At 31.7% G+C, this 20337-nt stretch overlaps 1 protein-coding gene across 3 annotated transcripts in view; it reads right to left on the bottom strand.

The window, feature by feature from the left end:
- LOC136980658 (serine/threonine-protein kinase DCLK1-like) overlaps nt 1-20337 on the bottom strand; it is a 50383-nt gene that overhangs the window by 21440 nt on the left and 8606 nt on the right. For all 3 annotated transcript variants that reach the window (XR_010881586.1, XM_067276810.1, XM_067276811.1), the window contains exons 2-12: nt 11734-12468; nt 11524-11620; nt 9469-9591; nt 6927-7003; nt 6720-6853; nt 6575-6632; nt 5539-5658; nt 5270-5416; nt 5066-5199; nt 2464-2541; nt 680-776 (exon numbers count right to left, since the gene is read on the bottom strand). Coding sequence is in view for 2 of the 3 variants with exons in the window: in XM_067276810.1 (XP_067132911.1) it covers nt 680-776; nt 2464-2541; nt 5066-5199; nt 5270-5416; nt 5539-5658; nt 6575-6632; nt 6720-6853; nt 6927-7003; nt 9469-9591; nt 11524-11620; nt 11734-12462 (1794 nt within the window). In the remaining variant the exon portion in view is untranslated. The remainder of the gene's footprint in view (nt 1-679; nt 777-2463; nt 2542-5065; nt 5200-5269; nt 5417-5538; nt 5659-6574; nt 6633-6719; nt 6854-6926; nt 7004-9468; nt 9592-11523; nt 11621-11733; nt 12469-20337) is intronic.

Genomic DNA, 20337 nt, shown 5'->3' with positions numbered 1-20337 from the left:
CAAATACAGTATCTATATTAAGTAAAGACGACCGTTAAAAGACTGCATTAATTAAAATTTTTGCCGCATTTATAAAATAATTGCTGCAATTAATTTCGCACGTTAATCAAATCCTGCGTTAAGAGATGTCTGTATTCAATTGTTACTAAGTTGGTAATTGTTTAATGGAGTAAAATGGTAAAACCTGATCAAAATTTTCAAGTCTGCATTATCATTTTCAAGCTGGAGCCTTCAGATGATAATTATAAATAAATAGCCTTTGTTGTATGAACACCAGCAACTTTTCATATCAAGTTCGATTTTGCTTGGATCACTACTTATGCACTTGCTCTGGCTGGCATGCAGCAGCCAAAGCTTGCGCACAATAGTCTGTTTTATACATATCAGACAACGAAGCGCAAGTTACCATCATCTTTTTGACTAATCGTGACTAAAACTGTCTCAAACAAGATGAGTAATCCAGTGTGTAGCGTCCACTTCGATACGACGGAAACACCATCATTTTACTCTGTTTCGGACGGTTTTGTCTTGTCTGATCCAGTATGATGCCAGCCTAATACTACTGAAAGAGTTGACTTATAGATGAAAAACAAATTTAAAGATGACAAGGGAGGAGAATGAAGAAAACAATAACTTTAAAATCTTTCATTTCAATTAATTGAAGCGATTAAAATCCTACCTTGGCAGAATTCGAAATATCATCCCAGAAGGGCGATGTAAATTCATATTTTCCAGCAAGAATTTGATCGAAAAGTTCATCTTGGTCGTTATTTTGACTAATTCAAAATAAAGTACATTAATGACTTTATAAAAATCAAAAAATAGAACTAACAAGCTATTAATTTGTAAACAACATTTGTAATATTTTACTATACTGATTTATAATAATTTAAAATTTATAGACCTTTTAAACTGTGTGTAAGTTACAGATTATACAATTATATATTACAGATATAACCAGTTAACATAAAATTACTTTTAATTAGAACTCTAAGAAGAAATTGGAGAATAAAAACCAAGCTTTCAAGAATCATAAGAAATTTCAAATACACTCAAACCTGTTTTTGTGCGGTCTTTTTTTGTGTGATTTTTTATTTATACGATTTGTTTTGTGCGATTTTTTTTGTGCGGTATATGAATTTCAATCAAATTGGTATACTGCACAAAAAAATTGCACAAAAACAGTTTGAGTGTAGAGAAGGGAAGAGAGACAAAGAAAAGTCAATCCAAACTGAGACAAAAGGGAAGAGGTAGAAGTTAATTCAAGAGAAGATAGATCCAAGCAAAGAAAAAAAAGAGGAAAACATTAATTTTATTTATTTGAGAAATGAGTTAATGAAAAATCTCAAACTTAAGTATTTAACCAAAACATTTAGTTTAAGCATTTACTTTTAAAATTAGGCTTTTGCTTTTAATTTATGTTTTTAACTGTTTAACTTTAAACTGTTCACTGTTCTGTCCTTAATTCTTTTTAAACCTCTGAAAATAAATATTAGCGAGGTTGAGGCCGAAGTTTCAAACGCGAAAACATGTACGTCAGACATTCGGAACCGCTTTCCCATACGCCTAGAAGTTTGACAGTGGCGTTTGGAAAGTCGGTGGAATTATGCTCGACATTCCAAATGCCATTGTCGAACTTCTAGGCTTACAAGAAAGCGGTGCCGAACACTCGACGTACATGTTTTCGCATTTAAAACTTCGGCCTCAACCTCACTATTTAATGAAATGTAAATTTCAGTAAATTAACATAACAACTTCCCCAAATCTCACTAACATCACTTACATGTCTCAAATTACTTTACAGGATCCTTCCTGAAAAGTAATTTAAAATATGAAAGTAAATATAAAAGTAAAATATGATAACTGCAATGTTTTCATCCTGCTATAATGTTATTTATTACATTATGTGATTTTATTCCATCTCACGATCTAACAGAATGAAAACTCTAGTTCAAAAATTATTCCTTTGTATCTTGTGAAAAACGTTTTTCCTTCATCTGCCTCTCCAACTTGGAAACTGTATGTAATCAACAATTAAATTTTAGTATCAAGTCCATTATAGATTCATTAAATTTTCCTCTTTCTGTATGGCGCTCCTCTCCATCATTCTGGCTATCAAACTTGTCCTTTTCCGATATAAAAACAATTCTGAAAATAACTTCTAACTTGACATTCTTTCATACATTCATTTCTAATTATTTTTTTCAATTTTCATTGATTTTTGATTATTTTTAATTTTACGTTATTAACGAAAAGATTATTGTAAGTTAAAATTTTGTCGGGAGGTCCAACATCATTTCTTTCAAATAAGATGGCACCTAAGCAAAACTCTTACAGGTAGACGAGAGAAATGAAAAAACTACATTTAAAACTCTGAGTTGGAAAAAATCGCACTATTTAACTGAATGTACGGTATACTTTAAAAATTTCTAAAATAGTAAAATAAATTCTATACGGCATTACCTAACAAATGGTGGAAATCCACACAACAAAATGTAAGTGATAACACCCGCTGCCCAAATATCCACTTTAAGTCCATAGCTGAAATAAATAACCAAGATTTAATTATTAGAATTTGATTTATAATAATCACAGTAATTTAGCATTAAAAAGACACTGTAGGTATTATTTTAATTAATAAATTTTAAGAAAAGTAAAACAAAAAGTTAAAGTAATATTTGGACCTTAAACTCTTGTTTACATGAGTTTAAAACTGCCAGATAGACCAGACTTTTCCTGTCTTGTTAAATAACCTTGTCATTAATCTTGTTCAATAGAAAATGACAACTTTGTCCTGGTTTAAAATTGATTGTCCAATTGTTAAATGAATTTACTGTAGACACATTAAATCATTTTTGATATATTCACATAGAAGTGTTAAATTCTTGTTTACATGAGTTTAAAGTCCAAATAAGGTTTACACATTATTAATTACGTGATCCAGCCATTCTGGTTTACTGTACTTGTCCAGAATAAAGCCAAAGTATCAAAAATTAAGATGTGGCCGCAGGCATAGCATAGCTACTGTGGAGCAGTTGGAGCAAACTGCTCCAGGCACACGAATCATGAGGGTGCCAAGTTAGAAAGGGCAAAATAAAAACTTGTAAAAACATTTGTAGTAAACATTTTTTGATAAATAATATATACAAAAGATAAAACAATATTTTTTAGATAAATAAAACTAATTATAAGCACCTAAATATTTTAGTATGCACTTGACTTATCATAATTTTGGTTTCAGAAAACATACATTATAAATTTAACATTAATTTTATCATTTGATTAAAATTTGATTAATTATTTTGAACAATTTTCAACAACTATTTTGATAATAGTACAAAGTAAAATACTCAAATTAATTAATAAAGTCTCAAAAATGCTGCAAGGTGCTCATGAAGATAGAGAAATTTGTTGGGTGAGGAGTGATGAAAGCATCTCAATTCCACACCAGAACTTAAGGAATAATTGGGAGTTTGTTAAAAACAATGCCCTTGAGTTATCAGTGATATGGAATATTGAACCTTCTTTCCCCAAAAAAAGATTGCATCACGTGAAAAAAATTTCTTTGATCAATTACAAGTAGATGAGCGCATTGAAAACAATGTTTCAAAGTTGAGGTGTTTTATAAAGTAATAGATTTAGTAATTAACCAATTGTTAGATTTGAATCTATACGACAATTATGTACACTTTTTAAGTGCATATCTTGTTGAATCATCTGATAAAAGATATTCTGGAAGGATCAGAATTGTTACAATTGGCATAGCCCTTCAACAGTTCACCTCGTTTTGGACCTCAACTGCTTCGACTTAAAATGTGTTTTAATATTCAGTTAAAAGAAATTACTTCTATATGTGAAGTTGCCGAACTACTTTTAATTCGCATCGCAGCCTCAAGTAGGTTCTCTGACATTACTGCAACATGCCTTATTTGTTTAACTTTACCGGTGACAACAGCAAGAACAGAAAAAAGTTTTTCAAAACTAAAATTAATTAAAACTCGTTTAAGAAGCAGCATGTCACAACATCATCTTAGCTCTTTGACTACTATATCAATTGATAAAACAATAGCTTGTCAACTTGATTTGAAGAAAGCGATTGACCGATTTGCAAACGAAAAAATGAGAAAACAAGAATTTTGATGTTTTTTTTAATGTATTGTTATCTATTTGTTACGAAACTAAACTCATATACATTTTGTCAATACAGTTTATATAATACGTAGTAAATATTTTTAGGTACTCCATACTTAAAGAATTATATTTTGTTTTATTATTATATTTGTATTTATTAAATTGAATATCTTATCTGTTGAAATGCCTTGAATCTCAAATAAATTGTTATTAAGGTTTTAAACCAAAATAATTAGATATCTTTTTAAACTAAATGTTCAAAATAAATTTCGTGAGATCTCTTCCGACAAACTAGGGGCACATTGTTTCTACTTGCTCCAGGGTGTTGAATACATAGCTATGACACTGGATGTGGCCATTGAAAAATGAATATAAACCCTTTCAGTGGTAACTTTGTTGCTGATGCCCTTTCAGCCTTGTGCTGTTGGCTCTACATTCCTTGTGAAAATACTGGTTTGAACTTACAACACTAAACTTGAATTACAGAATATCTGAAATTTACAGCCTTAAAATGTTAATTTACACGTGTATATTTGAAAATCTGAATGTGGTACAGTCCTGATTATTCCAGATTTTCAATGCTTTACCAGAAGACATTCGAAATTTAAATAAATACTCTTTTTGAATAGATAAATTAACACTTCTATGTAAATATATCAAAAATTATTTAATATGTCTACAGTAAATTCATTTAACAATTGGACCACCAATTTTAAACCAGGACAAAGTTGTCGTTTTGTATTGAACAAGATTATTGACGAGGTTATTTAACAAGACAGGAAAAGTCGGGTCTATCTGGCAGTTTTAACTGACCAGCCAACAATTAAATTCTGGAAGGAATACTGGGTACAAGTTTCAATTTAGGTTTGAATTTTCTGATTCTAGTTTCTAAGTAATATTAACTTTTACTTGAACAAACAAACAAGAGATATACCCTGTTTCAGCTAAAATTTCAGGGGCCACGTATGTCGGTGTTCCACAAACAGTGTAAAGATCATCTTGAGATTCTACGGCTAATCCAAAATCACCGAGTTTTAAAGATTTGCTTCCGTCTTCATGATCGACCACCTAATAAAAACAGTCTCCAAGTTAAAAAATACATAAAATACCAATAAATTACAACGAAAAATTTACTAACCAACAAATTTTCCGGTTTAATATCACGATGAACTATATTTAAAGAATGTAAATAACCAAGAGCACTTGCAAGATTATATACCATTCCACTTGCATCTCTTTCAGAATATTTGGTTGCAGAAGCAATCGCATCAAACAGATCACCTCCCTAAAAAAATCAAATTGTTTTATTAATACAGAATTATTTTACGAGTATAAAATTAGTAACTTAAAAGAATAACAATTTGGAATAAAATTTATGAAAATAAAGCACAGAATTTTCAAACTAACCTTTATTAATTCCATGACAAGATATAACTCGTTATCTAAATCAAATTCTTCTAATAACTGAACTATATTTGGGTGTTTAACTTTCCTCAAGATTGCAACTTCATTTGCTATCATATGTTCCTAAGGGAAATATATATATATTATAATAATAATACTTGATTACATACTTACACAAATTTTTTATGAACAAGTTTCACATGTTTTATATGTTTGCTTACACTAATTTGAGATTAAATGAGCATTAAAGTATATCCGAACAATAATTTTAATGTTTTAATAAAAAAAAACCTTTTATTGGTCACGTTTTTCGAGATTGGATTGGGATGACGAGGTATGGTCACCCCAACCATATATATCACTACTATAGTCTGTGTATGGGAGGAATCAACTTGGGTATTAACTAATTAGCATCAGCCATTGATCACTTAGTTGTGGCAAGTTACTTCCGGTTTCTTCCTCATTTGTTAAACACGTCATCGCCATTATAGACAATGTTGTGGAAGCTTCACATTCTGGTATTGGAATACAAGGAAGCTCGCTATAATAATAGTTAAACACACGATTCTCTACAGTTAATGAATACTAATGAAAATATTAACATAATGGAAAAGTCGTTCTGCCATCTAGTAGGAAAAAATAAAATAAAATTCACACATTGCCTGACATATTAAGTGAAAAGTGCTGACATCATTAGGGCACGTGTTTACTGGTTTAAGTGAAGTGATATCACGCACGACATTGCTCTCGAGTCGATTCTTTCCATAGACAGACTATAGCATTTGGAAACATGCGTGATTAAATTCTACATATGGCTATGTTTATTCATGTTTTCGAGCAGGAAAGACAATGGAAGAGCATCCCTTAAACATCATTAAAACGTATTGTCATCACGCTTAAGTCTGTTCTCAAAGTTTTGGCCTTCTCTCTTCATTAGTAGCGGATGAAATTTGAGTTACCAGATTTGAGAACGAGACAAAAGAAAATTAAAAGCATTTAAAACAAAAATTTTACAAAAACAAATCTTTTCATATCTTACCTTTCCTCTACATTTATTCTTATCTATTATTTTTAAAGCATATTCTTGATTTGTGATCCTGAAATTTTTATTTAAAAACATTTCTGTAAGAATAAAAACTTATTTATAATCTTAAGAATGGTTTTAATTTAACTTCTACACCTACTTTTCTGTGCATTCGTGAACAATTGCAAAATTTCCATCTCCAATAATCTTTCCTACATTATATTTATCTGTGATCTCTTGAGGTAAAAATGACGGTGATGAGATATGGCCATTTTGAAACTTTGATTTCGAATTCTAAGAGGAAAAATTAATTTATACTAAAGATTTGTTACAGATTTTATATAGAAAAATGAAAACTAATTCTTACTGGAGATTTTGGTTGGGCTTTACGAGCGAACTTTGGAGATGACGATAATGAACTTTTTCCACTGTTATATGGAGAAACTGGAAAAGTTTTATTTATGTTTTATTTGATATAATACAACTTATAGCTTATTTTCTAATTTATTTTAACTTAACCAATTAATTGAAAACTGGTTAACTAAGTATGTACTATATATAAAAACTGAATTTTATTTATATATATACACAGTAGAAATTCTTTTATCTGTCAGAGGTTGGAACCGAGTCTCTGATGGATATGATAATAGATAGATGATAAAATTTTCTTACCAGTACAGAAAACATTAATTTACATATCCCATATGCACAATCAACCAACTGTTTATTTAGTAAACAGTGCACTGTCTGTCTGTTGCAGTACCTTAACTAGCATACACAAACAGAAGCTTACATACAGTAAAATTCAGCACAATATGCACTTCATTATGGCAAAAACTAAACCTTTAATATCCAGCATGTGTTTAGTTTAAACATGCACTTTCAACCAATTATCTGGAAATTCTTAAACAGGGACTTAAAGGTACAGTACATGCATAGATGCAAAAGGCAGAAAGTGGGCATGTCATCTAAAGTATCAGGTATTTTATGTAACGTAACATTGGCAACATTATAAGTGCTTATTTACATCCACAAGATATACTTTTTTTATTCACTCTTTCCTATGGGTACTAAGAGATTTTTTTCAAGTCCACTGTGGGTTCAGCCAGACCCACAATGGACCCACCCCTGGAAAAAAAAAGGATAGATAGACCACCCCTGGAAAAAAAAATTGTGGTTTTTTGAATCATCTGGATTTGATCCCAGTCATCCGGCTAACAGCCTCAGCCATTCAATCTGCAAGCCACACAGAATATAGTTACTAATTACACTAGATATGGCCAAGTCCTTGAACTTTTGGACCTAAGTCCAAAAATTGTTAGAGTTACAATGCTGAAATGCATCATCCTCTAAAATAAACCCCATTAGCAAAAACACTTTTACCAGTGGGTGTAGAAGTCAAGGAAGTGCTTCTTGAAACTTTGAAATATCCTTCAGTCTACATCAGCATGATGTTCTTCACTTATTTTTCACTCGAAAATTGACAACTCTGAAGTTGATGTGCCAGCTCAGGAAACAAGTGGAAGTCTTTGGGAGCAAAGTTAGGTGAGTACATGGAAGTGGGAAGACTCTAGTACTTGTTTTGATGAGAAAAAGCAGAAACCACGAGCAACCTGTGAACAGGAATATTGTTACGTAACAGTACCAATGATTGATCGACCCACAGTTTAGGCCTCTTCTTGTCGATCAATTTGTTCAGACATTACATGATGTCCAGATAAAGCTCCTTGCTAACAGTGTGTCCTTCAGGAATAAATTCAAAATGAACAATGCCCTTGATGTTGACAAAAATCTCTAGCATGATCTTTGTCTTTGCTGAAATCTTGCTGAAATTTCAGTATGCAAGGAGATGATGACAACTTCCACAAAGCTGATGTCTGCTTGGTCTGGAGGTCAAACAGGATGCATCACTTTTTTTATTCCCTATTATAATTTTGCTAAGAAATTGCAGGTCTTTAGGTCTCTGTTGATGACAACTGTGAGTGTGCTTATCATTTCCATCCGTACAGCCAAACAGTCTCCCGTTAGAATGTGTGGTTGATACACAATGCATTTTCAGATCATCTGCCCGAATCCACTGACAAGAGGTCAGCAATATCCCAGCAGCTTCAGTTATTTGTTCAATCATCCATTGTCTATTGGGGCACATACGATTGTAGCAACCTTCAAAATGTTTTCATTAGCACAAGCTATCATTGACTGCTCAGTACAGTCATCATTTCAACCTCTTCCTTGCCTTCCTTGAACTGAGATGACAATTGAAGACTTTTGATCACAACAGATTATTATTGCCATAAACCTGCTTCAATATGTAAGTTTCTATTGGACTTTTGCCCAAACAAATGCAAAACAATGTTAACATGCTCCTCAATAAAACATATGTTCCCATATGAACATAATCCCAGAACTTTTGTATCTTATTTTGAATATTTACATTATTAATTTTTTGTCACTTGATTTGTTTTGTCAATTTGCTTTTTAAATATGTGATTCAACATAATATTTTGAATTAAAGTTTTTTCTATGTCACACGACCGACATCTATATCAATGTTCTAGAACTTAGTATTCGAATATGTAGCCAAGGGTGGCTACTAAAAAACTCAATGCATTTGTTTCGATTAAGACCTGTCTGCTGGATATTAAATGCTTATTTTTGTAGTAACACATAATTAAATTTTTAATCGATTGCAAAAATTTATTATTTATAAAATAATAAATTACAAGAAATGACAAAGCAAGAAACAAAACAAAATTTTTCGTTCTTAACTGCATGCTTTATACTGTATGAAATTCCATATACAAATTAAAACATTAGATCAATAATTACTTAAGAAAAATACTTTAGCTAATGAGTTAAATAAGATTTATGTTTAAACTAGTTAAAAAAAATATTAAAATAAATTTTACTGTCGGATGGAAAAACGGGCGACGATGCTCTTCTTCGTGAAACGGGAGACTGAGATGGGGCAGTTATGTGCTGAAATTTTTTGTTTAAAATTGATCTTGAAGAGCCAGTGAGATATTTGCATTCTAAAAATGAAAAAATTTATTTTAATAACCATTATTTAAAAGGTAGTCTATAGCACAATAATAGCTTTTACAGTAAACCTTTGATTGAATTCATCTTTGTATAAAAAAAAATCTTTGACAAAAGTATCCTTTTGTACAACTTTCCTTCCGAGGCATATTTTATTAGTGTTTTGTTTATGATAACTCAGTACTGCAATACCCCGAGTTACACAAGTAATGCGGACAGTAGACCTATACGAAAATCAAATTTTACACAAGTTTAATTTGTAAATTGCTTTAGTATAACTACTAATTAATAACCCAATATTCTATTTATTATTATATGTGTACTGTACATATATTATTTATTATTTGTTTTGTATAATGTGGTTTGTCATTTTGATTGCATTTTAACGATACAGTACTGTAAATAAACAACGAACACTATGTAAATGTAGCAGTGGTAAACGGGTTATGTATTAAACTAATCACTCGAGGCAAACTGCACTAATGACGTGAAACGATACATATAGAAAAACAAGCAATGAAGATGTGCCTGGTTTTGCTGCTCGACCTTCACCGAGTACTGTAGAAGAATCTCGTTTACAAGAAAGAGTGCCCAGTACGCTTGCATACGTGCTTACAATTAGATCAAAAAGTAAAGGATTAACAAAGCAATAATGTAATAAATCAGTACAGTGCAAAAGAAAAAAAGAAAGAATGAATGAATGTTTGAAATAGAATAAATCTTTGTAAAATTACATGTTACTCTACTCAGATTTTTTTCCAATTTTTGAGATTTACATTTTATGTAGCTGCGAATTTACGTAAGTCGTGTGTTACGTAACTCGGGGTATTACCGTAATAAAAATATCAACTGAAATTAATCTATTAATAGTAATAATTAACTCTTAAGTTATCATCATCAGCTGTACATTGATTATTCTTTCCAGAATATTCCTATTAATAATTTGTTGCATTAGTTACATATATATATACCATTTTAAATTACTGTAATTACATTAATTATTATTCATGAAATATGCCACACACACCAATTGATAGAGTATCCATCCGAGTTTCAACTCCTGTCTGCATTCAAATGTCTTGTCATCTATCTCTAGCAAACACCATAAACAAAAATGGAGATTCTGCAATAGAGAAGATGTTTTGTGTTCTACAGTTTGCAAAGTCAGAATCACTCATCATTGTGCAAAACATTAGTAATCTAACAGAGCTGTAGAACTGTAGCTGCTGTGAGAAGAGTGACAACAGATACTGTAACAGATTATCAGTCAGATGTGCACTGTGTAATGTGAGACACACAAATTGAGAAACTAATAGACAAATGCGTAACTCTGACAGTTTTCCAATGTTTTAATTTACAGTACATTACAACATTCTCGGATAATGATTAACATAATTACAACTTAAAATGGTAGCATTCTTTTTGGAAGATTTTATGCATTCTATGCATCATACAAACATGCGTTCTGACTTATTACACAGATTTTTCACCTCTTATTTCTATAGTGAAGCATAATAGCGAGGTTGAAGCCGAAATTTTAAACGCAAAAATGTGTACATCGGACGTTCGGCTCCGCTTTCCCATAAACCTGGAAGTTTGACAATGACGTTTGGAATGTCGAGCATGACTCCACTGACTTTCCAAATGCCACTGTCAAACTTCTAGGCTTACGGGAAAGCGGCGCCGAACGTCCAACAACACATTTTCACGTTTAAAACTTTAGCCTCAGCCTCGCTAATAATTACACAAATAATCACTCCAGTCAGAGGTTTACTGTATATGTTCTTATTGTAATTAGAATATTTATGTTAATTATTAATACACAATATAACTTCTCTAGTGACTAACTGCTTAAATTTATCATTATCATCCCTAAATGTTTATATTGTTTAATTTCATTATATACAAATGAAAATCCTCTTTACCTTCAGAATCCAAATCAAAATCATCATGAGAGTATTTTTCTGGTCCATAAGCAATAAATATGTCTTCCTCTCCAAAAAAATCTGACAAACTAACAACCTACATAAATATTTTATTAATGAAAAAATCTTTAGAGAAGCTCTTATCATAAAAAAAGGTGGATAAACTTTATTGAAAAACTACATCACAATTAAAAACAAATTATAACTTACTTGCTTTCCGCTTAAAGTAAAAACCTTTCTTACGGCTCCGGTATCCAGTTTTATAGCACTAGTAATATCATTCATAACTTGATCAAATGAATGTGCGGTCTTCTTATTCAGCAAGATTCTCACCGCCTTTCTGGGTTTTATTCCGTTGCGAATGATGGTTACGAGTTTGGGCTTTATGAAATTTCGTGTTTTTATTCCATTTTCTATGGGAGGATCGTACTTTGACAAAAGATTCTCTTCGTGTTTTCGAGTTAGACTCCATAACGGCTTCTCATTTTTTACATAATCCATTTTAACAAAATGATCTACGGACGAACAAACATAATTCCCTCCTTCTTGAAGTTGATCTAATGTTGTTATTTTTTCCTTACCGTCAATGGTATAAATGTGCCTGACTCCTTTCGGAAGATTTACTTGATCCACGAGTACTCTAGTGAGATCCTCCAGAAGGGCTTCAAATGTGCGGATCTTTTCGTGAGAGAGAGCATAAATCAAACCCTTGTGAAATCGGTCGCCATTTCTGTAAAAGCGAACCTTCTTGGCTCTCTTTTCTTGGCTCAACTTCTGTAAACTTGTCCTCATCAGGCATCCATGTGCACTGTGAGTCGGACTAGCTCTACCATTACGAGAACGAAAGACACCAAACTGATCCTTTTTATCTTCTGCTCCACTGTTACTGCGTGAAGCCGTATTAGAAAAATGTTCATCATAAAGGCTTTCTGAAGCCATTATCACCTAGAAAAAAAATATATATATATATAAATTTTAAATAGTAATTGTAGACACAAACAATAACATTTATTTAAGTGTGAATTTAGTGAATAAATCATAATTTACTTTATAAAAACATTAGTAAAGCCCTGTTTTGGTTTTTAACATAAAGTTGAATTTTACATATTAGTATTTTTGGGTGAGAAACTCACCTTTGGATAGGTTATAAGTTTAAAAAACAAACAAGAACAACCATCACATAACAATTTTGAAATAAGAAAATGTAAGATTAGGAATTATACAAATCACCCATCGTCTAAGAGAACTGATCATTTGTTTACAGGAGGAATGGAGGAAAATACCAACCAAGGTATATTAGAAGTTAGTTGAAAGAACACCATACAGACTCATGTTATTAAGGCGAAAGGAATTCCAAGTAAGAATTAAAATTGTTAAGAAAATACTATTTTTGATATTTGACACAGATTAATACAGACAAATTATATTATAACATACTATCCTATCAATTGCTTTTGATAGTAGTTACACCAGAAAACCAGATGAGATTAGTATAAAAACACAAAAAAAACCAGTAAGTAATTCAGCATTGTAAGAATTAATTTATTAGTAAAACAAATGTTTGACAGTATTTAATACACAGCAATTCAGTTCCTACACAACTCAAGTATCTCAAAAATCTGAAAGTTATAAAGCTACCAAGAAAGGCTCCGCCATTAATTTTAAAGACGACTTTGATATCAAATGTATGGGTAGCTATTTATGAAGATATATAACTCAACCTCGGGTTTTTGGTTTCATTTCTATTTTTCCTTACTTTTTTGTTAAATTAATTTTTTCTATTTGTTATTAGTTATTTTTATGTATATTATTTACTCCTTGTTTTCTGCTTTGTATTTTATTGATGAGACTAGCAGCGCAATTTTAGAGGTGAGACTATGAGACATAGTCTCGTCTCTAAAATCATGCTGTGGTCAATGGCTGCACACCTTAGAGGTATGAAGGAGTACATGTCAGGAGTTGCAATTTAGCACAGAGTATTTGGTGCCAAAATCATGTGCACATAAAATAAACCAGACTTGTAGGTAGTCAAGGGACAGAGAACCGGGTCAAAAGAAAATACGAAATGCTGAGACTGTTTCTACAAACAGGCGCAAGTGCGAGATTTGCGCACGCATTGCTTGCGCTCTCAGAGACAGTCTCGCCTCAAAAATGGCTTCGCAGTTTTACTTTTGATTTTTCTTCGCTGATCTTCTATGAATAAAACCACCAGCACAGATTTAACAATCCATTATATCAAGTCAGTCCATAAGTTCATGCGTATTTTTATCTACAAAAAAAGCAGCAAAAAATTTTAATTAAATTTTATTTCAATCTATAATGTATTCACCATTAATTTGTACAATTTCTTGCCATCTCGATGGTAGCTTTTTAATCCCGTCTTCGTAAAATAATTTCGGTTTTGAATCAAAATATTCAGAAATAGCCTTTTTTACATTGTTCTCATCCTCAAAAGTTTTTCCTTTTAAAAAATTCTGCAAACTGCAAAAAAGATAATAATCACTGGGAGCAATATTTGGCAAATATGGTGGATGAGGTAAAATTTTCCAGTTGTAGCTTTCAAGTTTCTATACAGTTATTTTTGCAGCGGGTGGTCTGGCATTGTTATGCTGCAAGAGAACCTGCTTTCTGTTCACTAACGACGGTCGATTTTTTTTTCAATTTTTCATTTAAACGCTCTAATTGCTCACAATACATTTGAGCTGTAATTGTTTGATTAGGTTCTAACAGCTCAAAGTGAATTAGGCCTGACATATCCCACCAAACAGACAAAAGAATTTTTTTTAGATGCAACCCACCTTTTGCAGTCAGTTTTGGCTGCTTGTCGCAATCCATCCATTGTCTTTTTCTCGTCACATTATTATAGAGGATCCATTTTTCGTCTCCAGTGACCAGCCTACCAAGAAAAAGTTCTAAAGCAATACCGAATAAAAGAGACGTGCAAATGTTTACACGTTGTTGTCGGTTAGCTATTGACGGTTCGTGTGGTATCCATTTTCCTAGCTTTGAAACTTTTCCGATTTGTTGTAGGTGTCTATGAACGGTTCCGTGGGATGAATTTAAACATTCCACAATTTCATCAACTGTTAAAGATGGTTCTGCTTCAACTAGTGCAGAGAGAGCATCGTCATCAAAGTCGACGGGTCTTCCAGTACGAGCCTTTTCCTCCACACTAAAATCGTTGTTTCTAAATCTTTCAAACCACTTCTGCGCAGTCCTTGCACTAATTACAATTTGATTATGTACAGTATTTCTTTTTTTGGCTGCATTTGTAGCATTCTCACAACTTAAAAATAAAAAGTATAAAACACGTCTTTTGTATTCGTCGGTTACTTCCATTTTAACGAAAATAAACAACTGAAATGTTCACAATTCTGAACAGTATTATATGAATGAGATCCAATTTAACACTTCAGTGTAAAAATTATCACATTAGACTGACATTTTTAACAGCAAAACAAGATTTTTCTCAAGGTCATAAAAATGTGCATGGACTTATGGACTGACCTGATATTTAAATTTTGTTTTTCAAATTCTGTTTTACGTTCACTTCTAAAAAGCTGATGACGACTGTTAAATACTGTCGAAAACATCTGTTCTACTAATAAATTAATTCCTATTTGCTGGATTACTAATTTTCTTTTTGAGTGTTTTTATACTTTTGATAGGATAGTGAATATCATAATATAATTTATTTGCTGTTTAAAGTAGCTTCAACTAGACAAACATTTAAGTTTAATTAAAATTTAAAGGGAGCAAATGAAAACCTTAAGCTGTAATTTTCAAATTGCAGACCTGTACATTCCCACTGTCATTCATCTGGTCGTCTGTCCTTCATTAATCTGGCGTTAGATACATAAAATATCGATACCATATATGGAAAACTTGGGGAGTAGAAACCTCGATTAACTATATATGAACTTAGTCTGGACTGAAGTCACGTGATTTTTTAAAAATTAAATATGACAATGTTTTATTTGTTTTGCATTGTTTATTGCAAACAAGTGCCACGAAAATATCATTTTCCAACATAACCTCAATTTTATTCATACAGAAATACTTAACCAGTACTTGAATTCTTTTATAAAACAATTGCATGTGTAGCCACTAATGTATCATCTGTTGTGCTGCTCATCCAAATGAATGGTCTTTTCACTCATTGTCTGTTTTAGCAGTCAAAAGCATGAAAATATCTAAGCAAGATATGGTGAGTACAAAGGTTGAAACAGACACTCAAAATTCAAAATGCATCCCTTAATGGCTGCAATTGTCTCACACAGTATAAAGCTATACACTGTTGTGCAGCAACAAGACACCGGTACACAAAGTCATGTCGTTTTGACTCAATTGTGAGAATCACATATGATTTTTGAAAGAGCCAGGTGTATGGCACTAGTGATTACATTAACCATGCATACAGGGTGCATAAAGATTGGTCTTGTTTGTCTCAAAAAAAAGAGTGAATATCACTTTTCCTATTGATGGCCGCATGCAGAAAATTTTTGGATTTCAGTAATAATGAATGTTGTCACTCCTTTCTTGTTCTGTTGTTTCCATCTGGTGGCAGTGGCTTTCATCTGCCATGACAACAGAATGCCACTGTGCTTATGTATGTCACTATGCATAATGGAATGCTCATACAAAGAGTGCATGCAGCTAATGCCACTTTGGCAGTCATTTTAGCCAAAAAGTCAAACCTGCTTCAATGTGGCACTATATTTTTATAATTAGCTAATCGTAGTGCATAAAAAAGTTCCTTTATAATGTTTACATGAATATGTATGAAATTAAATTATTTTTAAAATTTTTTTAGTTTTATATTTTGGATCAAATTAACAAGAAAATTTACTTTATTATTTCTCCTCAATTTCAATGATTTTGAATATCACAAATGGCACAAAAAAGAAGGATTAATTTTATTCTGATCATAATATTGTGCATAACTGTATTAATTAAACCTAATTTTCTTAATTACCTAATTAAACGCAAATGTCGATGGCGGACAATAGATTAAGTCTTTTGCGTAATTCTTTCAAAATTTTAAAAAATTAGTAAATCAATTCAAAGTAAAATTTACAAACAAACTTTTTAATATTTCCACTCTGGGCTAACTGAGATTCATACATATTTTTTGTATAAACAAACATCACTAAGCCCGACGAGTATATAATGAAATACCGACGATCGCCTTAAAAATCGGGCTTCGAAGCCCAATTTTTGTGAAGATTATCAATCCAAACAGTGAGTTTGAAATGCATTTCCAATACTAACAAGCAATTATTTATTGTGACACTGTCACAATGCAAGACTGCGATTTTTAATCATATTTTGAATTTATTTAATTTAAATTATATGCTCTCCACATCAAATTAGTGGTGGTTTGCTCCTGTACACCACACTTTTCCTTTAACAATAGAATCGTACCAGTCATTAACACCTTTTGAGGAAAAATTTTTTAACTGAAATAACGTGACTTTCGGTTTGCATCAGAAGTTCATATATAGTTAATCGAGGCCTCCTGTCCCTAAGTTTTCCATATCTGGTCTCAGCACTCATCTGTTCTAACTCTGTTTTCAAGATTAGGAAAGGACAGACAGCTGATGACAGTGGGAATTTATAGGTCTACAATTTTTTTCAAATTGCAGCCCAATAAAGCATATATTTTTGAACTTGACCTTGACTCCATTTCATCACTTAACCTACAAGGTGTGATAAGTCTGTGCAATCAACCAAATTTGGGCTACATCAGGAAGCAAGAAGTGTCCTGAAAGAAATATGAAATTAACTTACAATTTCTTGTGAGGTATTCTTTTATTCTTATAGGGAGAATTTAGAAGTGATTTCAGACCTGATTGTGGCACACAATAAAGATTGAAATTTTTATATCTGCAGGAAAGCACTCATTTGTATGTAAATAACCTTTATTTATTTTCTATTTGAAATACAGATAATGTTATAATGCATAGTAATCACAGAAAATGAATTAGTGATATCTGTACTTTGAACTCTAAATGACAAAAATTCACTTCAGAGTTCAAACAATGCTTCAAAGTCTGAACTGCGTGTGAAGGTGAAAAATGCACTGAAAGCATAAAATAAGCACCTAAACAAAGAATACAATCTTAAATTAACAATAATTTGTTAAATTTCACCACTGTAATAATTAAAATCACATCTATATTAAGTAATGACAGTTGTTAAAAATACACAAACTTTCTGTTCAATCCAATAATCACCTTTACTTATTAATCATAATGCCATCTGAAAAGCGTGTGGAAGCAGTAAAGTCCAACAAATAACACAAAGGCTGTGATATCAACAATTCGGATGAAGAAAGGAATTTATTGCATAGCACAAAAACTGTACACGTGTGGCAGATCTAGTGGCCATGTTTAAGATGAAGTTGACAGTGTGGAACAAATGCAATTTTCATTTTACTATACAGTATTTACATATGCTATTTATTGTTTGTATTTAATTTATTATTAAGGCATTTAATTGTGTTACTTTTACCTTATTAAATTACGTGTATTTGCCATTTTAAGTTTATTGAAACGGGTATTATTTAGGGCAGTGGTTCTCAACCTTTCTGAGGCCACGGAACACCATTCGTATACTTTTTATTACACGAAGTATTAGCATCGATACATTCGAAAATTGATAAGCAATTCCACGTTTACAATTCTCGGGAAACAATGAAGCAATAAACTAATAAACTTTAATATATTGAATCAAATAGAAACATTGTATTATCTACAAAAATAGCAATGAGAATAAATTTGTATAAAAACTTTAAAATCTTTTTCATGAAACACTTGAGGTAGGTTTACAGAACACCCGTGTTCCCGGAACACTGGTTAAGAACCACTGGTTTAGGGTCTGGAAATGGTTTAATTCACTTCCCGTTATTTCTAATGGGAAAAACTGCTTTAGACTTTGAATGATTCAGAGTTCAAATGGCCTCCTGGAGTGAATTAAATTCATAGTAGTAGGCACCACTGTATATATTCCTGTTTAACGAAGCATATGTCCTTTTAACTTTTTCCTGAATATATCCTCTGTTCTTTTCTATTGGATTGTTTGGCAAGTTTGTTAATAATGCTATCTATCAAAAACCCTACAGTCTTGTCTGATTTTTGTACATTTTATTGTTCTTGACTCACACGTACCATAAGTGTCAATTTTAAGCATCATCTGAAAGAAAATGATTCTGAAAGAAATGGAGTCACAAGAAATTCACCAGGAAATTCAGGATTTGGGCTGTTATAATGATGTTCGAGAAGATGACGACATGACTCATTGAATAAATCTTGCTTTGTGTTCATAAATATCCAGATTAGTAAATGTACCATAGATTGTTGTACATGGAAATAATGGTAGTAACAAGAAATTCTTGATAGAATTCACAGTTTGTCTGGTTATGCTGGTTTGTGATGACAACTACTATACAGTTTATAATAAATGTTCACTATTTTTGTTCAACAATAAATGTGAATTCTTCTTCATGAAAAATAAGACATCCCCTGAAAATAAGACCTAGCACATCTTTGGAAGCAAAAATTAATATAAGACACTCTTATTTTCAGGGAAACAGGGTAGTAGGGTACCATGTGGAGATGAAAGAAGTGTATTCCTTAACAATGGAAGTGTTAAGAATGGAAGTGTTGAGTAACAACAGAAGTGTTAAGAGAAAGCGGTGTGCAAGATTTACAGGTGCAGATGCAGTTTTTTTGCATTTTTGCGGGAAATCGAACATATTTTTAGACCCATCTACAAGTTCTCTAATTAGTCTGTAAACAGGGGACTTAATTCTTGCATTCTGTGAAAACGGGTAAGATTGGCTATAATGTAATAATCTTAACCTTTGCTATCGTTACTTTTTGCCCGAGCAACGCCGGGCTTATCTGCTAGTTTATAAATAATTTTAAAGTGTATTTACAGAATTTCAGGTGTATTTGGCTTATTATTTTTTTTATCCTTTTGAACACTTTTGCTACTCCTCTCATTTTGCCACTGGAGTAAGTTGCTTCATCACTTACCTATTGAGCTGGCCCCCAAATATAAAACCACAATCTTAGGTCAAAGAAAAATTCTTTATTTATTAATCACTTAAAATATTTTTTGATTTTATAATATTAAATACAATAGTAAGATGTTAATATTTAAACATTGTCCCAAAATGGAACACGTTAAAATCAAGCAATTGCAGGATTATATTGGGCTATATTATTACTACTATTAATAATTAAATGCTAAGTAATTTGGTAAGTAAGAGGTAGGCATTAGGTGCCATTGCTTATACCAAAAATAATAGTTTTGAAAGCAAAGGTTGGATGAAGGTCCAGGTAGTGTAACTGGCAATGCAAATGCACAGGTTTAATAAAGGTTTAAGGTTTAATAAAAAGTAAAATGATTCATAATAATGAAAATGAATCAAAGTTAAAAATAAATAGTAATAAATAAAACCAACTTCTCTCACAATCCCTGGAAAGGATAAATCAACACACTAAAAACCTTTTTTATATCCCAGTACGAATAGCTTTAGATAAAAACGAACGTTTTCAACCAAAACTTGGTCTTCATCAGGCTATTGACAAGTATGTAATTCAACATGTTTAAAATTATTTTAAATTCCAAATTATTTAAAAATTGGAAACTAATTTTCTCCATACATGCTACCAAAGTGATAAAAATATTGTTACATCCCCACAAATAAATAATACAATGTATTTGCTGGTGTAGAAACGTTAGCAACATGCTAGTGTTGTTTACGCTTTTTCTCGCAGCAACACCTCCACGTATATGAAATATTGG

The sequence above is a fragment of the Centruroides vittatus genome, unplaced genomic scaffold (genome assembly GCF_030686945.1).
Source record: "Centruroides vittatus isolate TY-2023 unplaced genomic scaffold, ASM3068694v2 contig_717, whole genome shotgun sequence".
Lineage (NCBI taxonomy): Eukaryota > Metazoa > Arthropoda > Arachnida > Scorpiones > Buthidae > Centruroides > Centruroides vittatus.
This window is presented reverse-complemented; position numbering and strand designations above follow the sequence as displayed.